Genomic DNA, 7,629 nt, shown 5'->3' with positions numbered 1-7,629 from the left:
GGGGGGGGGACGAAGGATTGATGAGTGCGCATCGAGGACAACTACAAACACAGCTCTCACGGGATGCCAGGACTGTTCGGGATACATTGAGGTCTGATTCTTTGATGCTCACAGCTCTCTGCCCTCCGAAACAGCTCCCAGCGTAAATTCCCGATATTTATACCGCCAACCCAGCATGCAGGTCCGCCCAACCCTCCAGACCCACCTTGAGCCCCTTGTACAGCCCCGCGTTCTCGGCCGGGGGGGTGAGGTAGCTGATGGTGTTGGCGTAGGACCGGCGCTTGGCGATGGTGGCCTCGCTGGGGTTGTTGGCCGCGTAGTAGTAGAGGTTGGGCAGCGAGCCAATGAGGGAGTCGGGGTAGCACTCGCCGCTCATGCCCACCTGCTTCCCCGGCATGAACTCCAGCGAGCCGTGCGTGCCAAAGTGCAGCACCGCGTCGGCGCCATACACATGCTCCAGGAAGGTGTAGTAGGCCGCGAAGCCGTGGTGGGGCGAGGCGGAGCGGGAGAAGAGGAGGCGCATGGGGTCGCCCTCGTACCCAAAGGTGGGCTGCACGCCGATGAACACCTTGCCAAACTGCTTGCCGAACACCAGCAGGTCCTGTGTGAGTGAGGGGCAAGGAGGGGGTGGGGAGCATTGGGGGATATTGGGACTGGGGTTGACTGCACTGGTGGGCGTGTTGCAGGGCCTCTCGCAACAGATGGTCACAGGTGCTCGATCAGACGAGGCATGCCGCTGCCTGCACATGCAAGCATACAGCGGCACATCAAAGGGGTGTGAATGGCCTTCACAAAGCCCTCAATACTACAAGAAGGCGGGTGACACACAGTCCTGCCCCTCCATTGCCAACAACCAGCCGCCCTCGCCTGTCCGTTGGTGTTCAGCTTGCCGGGCGGCGGACCCCAGTTCTCCTCCAAGGCGGTCGCGTAGGGGCACAGCCGCTTGTACTCGTCCACGCTCATGCGGTAGGCCACATTGAGGTCGGCGGAGTTGAAGCGGGCCTCCTCCTGAGGAGGAAGACAGGGGTGGTTGTGAGGGGTCGAGTGGAGCGGGGTGTGATGGGATTAGGAGGTCTGCATTGTGTCTTGGAAGGCACTGCTCAAGGAAGCAAGGTAAATCCAGACATGCCCGTGGCAAAGGCAGTATCTGCAGAATAGTGAAACAGTCCTCTCGCATGCCCCAATGAGTTCCTTCCACCACAGCAAAAGCCCTCGACTCCCCAATACCCTAACCACGCATAACACACACCTGGTTGAGCACCGACTCCATGAGAGTCTTCTCATCGGCGGGCATATCTCCCACATCGTACCCCTCCTCCTCCAGCTCCTTGAGGACCTGGAAGATGGATCCAAAGACGTTGAGGTAGGCGGCGGTGCCGACGTTGCCCTTGTCCGGGGGGAAGGAGAAGACCGTGATGGCCAGCTTCTTCTCAGCCACCGGTTTCTTGGCCAGCGTGGCCCACTTGACCGTGCGCGCGGCCAGGGACTCAATGCGGTCGGGGAGGGAGTGGGACTTGCCCGTGCCCGCGTCGCGCCCGGCAAAGACCAGCGGCTCGATGGCGCCGTCAAGCTCCGGCAGCGCCACCTGCAGCGCCACCTGCACCGGGTGCACGCCCAGCTGGCTCTCCAGCCACTCCTCCGTGGTCTGGAAGACCAGGGGCAGCGAGCACAGGTAGGGCACGTTGAGAGCCTTGAGCGCCGTGATGGCCTGCATGCATGAATGAGGGGGGGAATATGGTCATCTGTCCCAGGGCCAATCCGACTCACGGGGCTGGAAAGTTGGGTCGCGCACTGTCTGTGCCGGTCCAGAAGAGGGAGAAACAGAGTCGAAGAGATGCAACAGCACCAGGGATTGTGTTATTGTCCCTGGGTAGCAATTGAGCACCCACCACCAAAATACACACACACACGACAAGTCAACGACGTCTGGCACCTTGGGGGCGTCCTGGCGAGCGGGGCCCCCCACCAGCGCGAATCCGGTCAAAGAAAGCACGGCGTCGACGTGCGCCTTGCTGGGCTTCAGGGGGTCGTAGAAGAACTTCTTGACCGGCAGCGAGAAGTCCAGGCCGCCAGCGAAGACGGGAATGACCCGCGCGCCACGCGCCTCCAGCTCGGATACCACACCGGAGTAGTGCCCCTCGTCCCCGGTAACCAGGTGGGAGCGCTGGAGGACCAGGCCGATGGTGGGGCTGTCGGCGGTGGTGCGCATGTCGCGACGCGTGTCGTACCTGTGTCAAAAAGGGAGGAATGTGATGGGGGGAATGGATTTGTGATGTGATGGGGGGAAGGAGGATGGGTGTGGTGGAATGAAATACCCACTGCCTCCCCGAGAGCCCTTTGCCCCACATGGGGGGGAACCAGTCAAACCTCAACTCCCCCCCCCCCCCAAAAAAAAGCACCAACCGCCCCACCAGTTGAGGTACTCCTTGATGTCCTCAAACATGTGAGTGGCCAGTGGGTGCCAGATGCCGACGTCGGGCAGGAGCTCCGGCTCGGCGGCCTCGAAGTCCACGCCCTTGAGCGCAGGGACGTAGGCCTGGCTGGTGCTCAGGATGAGGTTCTCCAGGTTGTCCACGTTTCCCGTCAGCCAATACTGGAGGGCGTTGACGAAGTTGCGTGCGTCCCGCGCCTTGTCCGAGGGCAGGTACTTGAGCACCTTGGGCAGCGTGCGCACCAGCTTCAGCATGCTCTCCTCAAACTTGTCGTTGTTCTTGCGCGCATTCTTCATGAAGTCCCCGATCAGGCTCTTGGACTGCCCCAGCTGGCTCATCTGGAAGGTGCCCAGCTTGTTCAGGCGCATGACCGCGGGCATGGAGGGGAAGACGAGGCAGGCATCCAGCGAGTCGCGGGCGGGCCCCACCGCCTCCACCACCTTGTCTGCCAGGTCCTCGATGAAGATGAGGGAGCCGATGAAGATGTTTGCGTCCGCCACGTCCGCCTTAAAATGCGCAAAGTTGGTGGCATCACGCAGCTCCTCCAACAGATAGCCAACGATCTCCACGCACACCTGGCATTGTGGGGTGGAGGGAAGGAAGGAAGACTTGTGCGAGTGTGTGTGTGTGGAGAAAAGGGTGGCGCAGCCATCGCAACAGGATGGTTGTGCCTTCCATGGATGTCCAAGGCGCCTGATGCAGGGATCGACGCGCGGCACTGGTCGGCACCCCACTCCCCTCACCCTCAACACTCAAGCCCACCTCCTTCTGGACAGCGTTGATGCGGTTCACCGCTGCTGCCAGCGAGGACTGGTACTGCGACTCCAATACCACGTACACTATCTTGACCTTGGGGCGGCCCGCTGGCACAGGGACAATGCGCCGGGTCTCGGGGTCGAGGGAGGTGAAGCCCCCGCCTATGGCAGGATGCGATGGTGCGCAAGGTCAGAAGACCACAATCATGCAAGAAGACAGCACTCAGCGTTTGCAATGTATGCACAGCAACTGGGCCCAGGCCCACAGCCTGCTGCAAGCTCGACGATTCACTCCGACCCAGCTCACCCATCATGCCCTCCCCAATCTGGATCTTAAGGGGCTCGTCGCCATCCCGCCCTCCTAGGTTGAAGGAGGGTACTCGGGGGCCGGTGGCCACTGCCTTGGTAACCTGTTGCAGGGAGGGCATGTGCATGGGCCAGTACAGGACGAGATTTAGCACTGGACCGAGTCCGATCCCACAATTGCCCATGCATTGGACCACGGGGATGGTCACAGCGGGAGCATTCATGGCGGCGGTAGAATTATTCCAGCCATCTCACCAGTCCGGTGCGGGAGCGGTAGGGTCTGCGGCGACGGGATCCCGATGCCTGCAAGGATTCGGGCGCCCATGGGGATCTCACCGGTATACATCGGGGGAAAGACCACCGCCACACAGCCCGACCCGTGGAGCAAGCACGCCGCTACATCGGGCACACATTTACCCACCTTGGCAGGGTGAAACGCCACGGGGATCGCGCTGGAGGCGATGGTGGTTTGCATGGTGCCGGGCAGGGCGCGGGTGCCCATCGTGAGAATCCTAAAGCGTCTCCAGGGGTTGGAGAGGCGACAATGTGATAAGTCTAGAAGGTAATGGTCCTAATGAAATTTGTTCTAGGGTATAAGCCGACCACAGGGAGCGCCAGGAGCCACAGAAATACTGCACTGCCCCTGGGACGATATCTTATTTATCCCTAAGCTTGCACCACGTGACAGATTCGTCTCGCGCGCCAAGTTGCCCATATCGACGGACCCCCTGAGAGCTCAGATGCACGACGGAGCGAATTGATCCCGATGTCCAAGCAGGAAGCTTCCGACGCATGATCGGGACTCCTGGTGCGAGAGTAAGGGGGGGTTGAACGCTGCCTGGTGGGCTCGATGGAGGACGCTGCCCTGCCGGGGTGGGTGCTCCCCGTCACGCTCGTCCTCGGTGCGATAGTGCTGGCGTTCATAAGAGTCTGGTTTGGCATCGACGAGAAGAAGAATCGAAGTGAGTGCTGGTCTGATAGACTGCTTGAAGAGGCCCACCTTCGTGCTGGGTTGGTTTCTTGTGCTGTTCAGCTTCCAGTCGCTTGCATGACTGCGCCCTCAATCACATAGCATCCCGTCAACTGTAGAGTATGCTGGCAAACGAGCGGTCGCCACGAAGCCAATCCAGAAGCCGCTGGGCCGGTACACGAAGGAGGAGGTCGCCCGGCACGCCTCGGAGTCGGATCTTTGGCTCATCATCCGCAGCAGGACCACGGGCGTGGCAGGGGTGTATGACGTCACGCAGTACATTGAGGATCACCCGGGGGGCGATGCCATCTTCACGCATGCTGGGGGCGACGCCACGGAGGGTTTCCACGGCCCCCAGCACCCCGCCACTGTGCATGACTTGGTCCGTGAGTATCTCATCGGCACCCTCGTGGAAGGAGGAGATGCTGGCGTGAGCCCAGTAACGACAAGTTAGGATGAAAGCAGCGTGCCCCATGCCACCCCACTGCTGCTGTAGAATCTTCTTGGTTTCCTTGGGAGACCTGCTCTTGGAGTGCCCGCTGCGCAGCACCTCACACGCATCTCCCTCGCCTGCGCACATGTAATGGAGTACCACAGGAGGCCAAGACGTTCACAGCCCAGGCCGAGTGGAAGGTGCAAGGGAGCCTGGCATGCGCCTAGCGTGTGTGCAGGCAGGAGGAGCGTCTGTGCAGGGGCGGCAGCAGCAGCCAGGGTGAGCAGGGGTGCAGCTCTGACCAGGCTGAAGGCGGCATCGACCTCCCACCCCAGCGCCAGAGACTCAGACGCCCTGCCCATCCCTCGTCTCCTTGGCCGCCACCGGCGCCGCCACAGCAGCCGCCGGCGGCTCCGTCTGCCAGATGCGCAGGGTGCCGTCCTCCGAGCCGGAGGCAAAGGTCGCGTGCCCCGGCGCGAAACGCACGCCGTGCACAGGCCCGTGGTGCCCCCGCCCCGCCTCCACCTCACTGTCCGTCTCGTCATACACGTGAACCCACATGTCGCTGCCGCCCGCCACCAGCTTGCCGCGGTCGGGGGCGTAGGCGGCTGCCTCCACCGAGTACCCGCTGGGGCGGAAGGTGCGCTTCACCGCAAAGTCGGTGCCGTCGTGGATCAGGACCTGGCTCGCCGTGGGATTGTGTGTGGAGGTGGAGGTGGAAAGTGTGAATATGCATTTCGGTGAGTGTGACCCGGCGGCAACCCTAGCCCGCCTTCCCGCACTGGCGATTGCACCTCGGCTCAGCGGCCGCGCGCCGCGCCTGGCAGTCGCGCCTCCAGGCTCCGTCTCAAACACTGCCCCACTCCCCCGCCGACCTCCTGCACCAACCTGGCTGCCGTCGGCGGTGACGATGAATCTGCCGCAGTCCGTGACGTCGATGCTGGTCACCGGTCCCGCCGTCTCCAGCGTCTTCACCACGCTCAGCGTCCGCGTGTCCAGCACGCTGCGCACAGGAAGAAAGGACGGAAGGGTGACGAAAGGCAGGTGACCCTTGATGGCGAGCCGCAGCGACAGGGTGGGGTCCTGGCACCCCTTCACAGCGGGTGCGCCAGGCGACCAGCAGTCTCGTGCAAGCACTGCAAGTCTTGCCGGAGCAGAGTGCCTGCCTCGGCGCAAAGCATCTAGGCCCCCCCCCCTCCCTACTCACTCCAGGTTGGGCTTGTCGGAGTAGGAGATGAGCATGGCCTTGTTGTCGTGGATCCAGGCCGCGCCCCGGATACTGGATGCCAGGGCCGCCGTCTCAGGGGCGGCGTCGGGGCGTGACAGATCAAACACACGAAGTAGCTTCTCGGGACCTAGGATTGGGGACACAGGAAGGGGAGGGGATTGAGTCGAGGAAGGCCCGGGGCTTGGGGTAACCACGGGCCTCAGGTCCAGACACGAAAGGTAACGGCAAGCCCTCCAGCCATTCGGACACCCATCCTCCCCCAACCACCAGTCTGCCCGCTGCCAGCCAAGCGATATACAACCAAAGCTCACCTCCGGTGACGAGCTTGCAGGAGTCCTGCCCCCTCGCAAATGCGGCTGTTCGCACGATGTGCTTGTGTGCAAAGGAATGCAGCTCGTCCCCGGTCACGGCATTCCACACCCGGGCCGTGAAGTCGGCAGAGGCGGTGGCAGCCAGGAAGGCGGAGTCGTTGAGCACGGCAGCCCACACCGCCCCTTTGTGGCCCTGGAAAGTCCCGATCCAGTCCCCGGTCTCGCCATTGCGGAGCTGGGGGGAGGAATCCTTGCTGGCAGAGATCAGGAAGTAGCCATCGGGTGTGATGGGGCTGCGTGTCGGGGGGTGGGAGGCGGGTTGGGGGAAGCGGTAGCCGTGCAGCAGGGAGGCTGGCGATGTGTGCTCGAAGCTCCAGATCGGGGTCCACGACGCCAACATCCACCCATCTCGCACCTGAAGTGCAGATCCACGATTGGTCTGGTGTGTCCGTGGCACACCAGGGGGGTCTGACTCTTGGGTCTGCCAGCCATCACCACGAGCCTGCGCCACGCCACGCCTCTTCCAACCCTGCAGCTGGCCCCTCGACGTTCAAGGCGGGGATCCCACCCCGACACTCCTCTGGCTGGGGACTGGACCCGAGCATGGCTTAATCTGCATCCCCGCATTGTTAACCCGCGCGCGCTGGCTGGCGCGCCGGTGGAGAGACTCGGGCACCCACCCACACATGGCCATGGCACACATCGATACACATTCTCGCCCTGATTTCCATCAAACTGGCCCTGGGTATCACATACTGAAAAATGGGGTGGATAATGGAGAGTAGTGGTCACAAGGTGTGGCCCTGGGCCTCCCGAGCTGCATCGTGGCGTCACGTCAAGAAAAGAGGGATGAAACTTCCGCTTGTCGCCGCAAGGCTGGGACAGAGTCACGCTCCCCGTCAGAGCGACCGGGCCCGCTTGACCCCCACCTGCGCCGGGCCGTCTGCCGCGCCGCTCTCGCGCGGCGCCCCCGCATGCCCGCTCCCGGCCGCCGCGGCCGCCGCGGCGGTGAGCACCTGCTCCCGCAGCAGGCGGTTGGCCTCCTGCAGCTCAGCCACCTTGGCCTCCAAGGTCTGCGTGTACTCCTGCCTCCGCGCGCGCGATCGCGCCGCCGACTCCCGGTTCTTGATCGCGCGCTTGCTGGAGCGCGCGCCCTCCTGCCGGTCGCCGCCCGACCCGGAGTCGGCACGTAGG

General features: G+C 63.0%; 4 protein-coding genes across 4 annotated transcripts in view; 1 reads left to right on the top strand and 3 right to left on the bottom strand.

Annotated features, from left to right (window-relative positions):
• F751_2829 (Magnesium-chelatase subunit H) overlaps window positions 1-3,995 on the bottom strand; it is a gene marked incomplete at both ends in the record, with an annotated part of 8,546 nt that extends 4,551 nt beyond the window's left edge. The window contains 8 exons of the mRNA XM_011398142.1: window positions 206-601; window positions 829-1,008; window positions 1,250-1,708; window positions 1,934-2,228; window positions 2,412-3,007; window positions 3,195-3,349; window positions 3,495-3,597; window positions 3,915-3,995. Coding sequence (XP_011396444.1) covers window positions 206-601; window positions 829-1,008; window positions 1,250-1,708; window positions 1,934-2,228; window positions 2,412-3,007; window positions 3,195-3,349; window positions 3,495-3,597; window positions 3,915-3,995 — 2,265 coding nt within the window. The remainder of the gene's footprint in view (window positions 1-205; window positions 602-828; window positions 1,009-1,249; window positions 1,709-1,933; window positions 2,229-2,411; window positions 3,008-3,194; window positions 3,350-3,494; window positions 3,598-3,914) is intronic.
• A 348-nt stretch (window positions 3,996-4,343) lies between these two features.
• On the top strand, window positions 4,344-5,123 carry F751_2828 (Cytochrome b5; the record flags this gene model as incomplete). Its single annotated transcript, XM_011398141.1, has 3 exons — window positions 4,344-4,455; window positions 4,583-4,893; window positions 5,061-5,123. The coding sequence occupies 3 exons, from the start codon at window positions 4,344-4,346 to the stop codon at window positions 5,121-5,123; spliced, it is 486 nt and encodes a 161-aa protein (XP_011396443.1).
• A 118-nt stretch (window positions 5,124-5,241) lies between these two features.
• On the bottom strand, window positions 5,242-6,927 carry F751_2827 (Serine-threonine kinase receptor-associated protein; the record flags this gene model as incomplete). Its single annotated transcript, XM_011398140.1, has 5 exons — window positions 5,242-5,577; window positions 5,785-5,899; window positions 6,104-6,251; window positions 6,436-6,728; window positions 6,851-6,927. The coding sequence occupies 5 exons, from the start codon at window positions 6,925-6,927 to the stop codon at window positions 5,242-5,244; spliced, it is 969 nt and encodes a 322-aa protein (XP_011396442.1).
• Window positions 6,928-7,334: 407 nt separating this feature from the next.
• Window positions 7,335-7,629, bottom strand: part of F751_2826 (Protein FD) — a gene marked incomplete at both ends in the record, with an annotated part of 3,208 nt that continues 2,913 nt past the window's right edge. Inside the window, 2 exons of the mRNA XM_011398139.1 lie at window positions 7,335-7,364; window positions 7,452-7,592. Coding sequence (XP_011396441.1) covers window positions 7,335-7,364; window positions 7,452-7,592 — 171 coding nt within the window. The remainder of the gene's footprint in view (window positions 7,365-7,451; window positions 7,593-7,629) is intronic.

The sequence above is a fragment of the Auxenochlorella protothecoides genome (genome assembly GCF_000733215.1).
Source record: "Auxenochlorella protothecoides strain 0710 unplaced genomic scaffold scaffold30, whole genome shotgun sequence".
In the NCBI taxonomy this organism is placed as follows: domain Eukaryota; kingdom Viridiplantae; phylum Chlorophyta; class Trebouxiophyceae; order Chlorellales; family Chlorellaceae; genus Auxenochlorella; species Auxenochlorella protothecoides.
The sequence above is the reverse complement of the archived record's forward strand: the minus strand, read 5'-3'. Positions and strand labels throughout refer to the sequence as shown.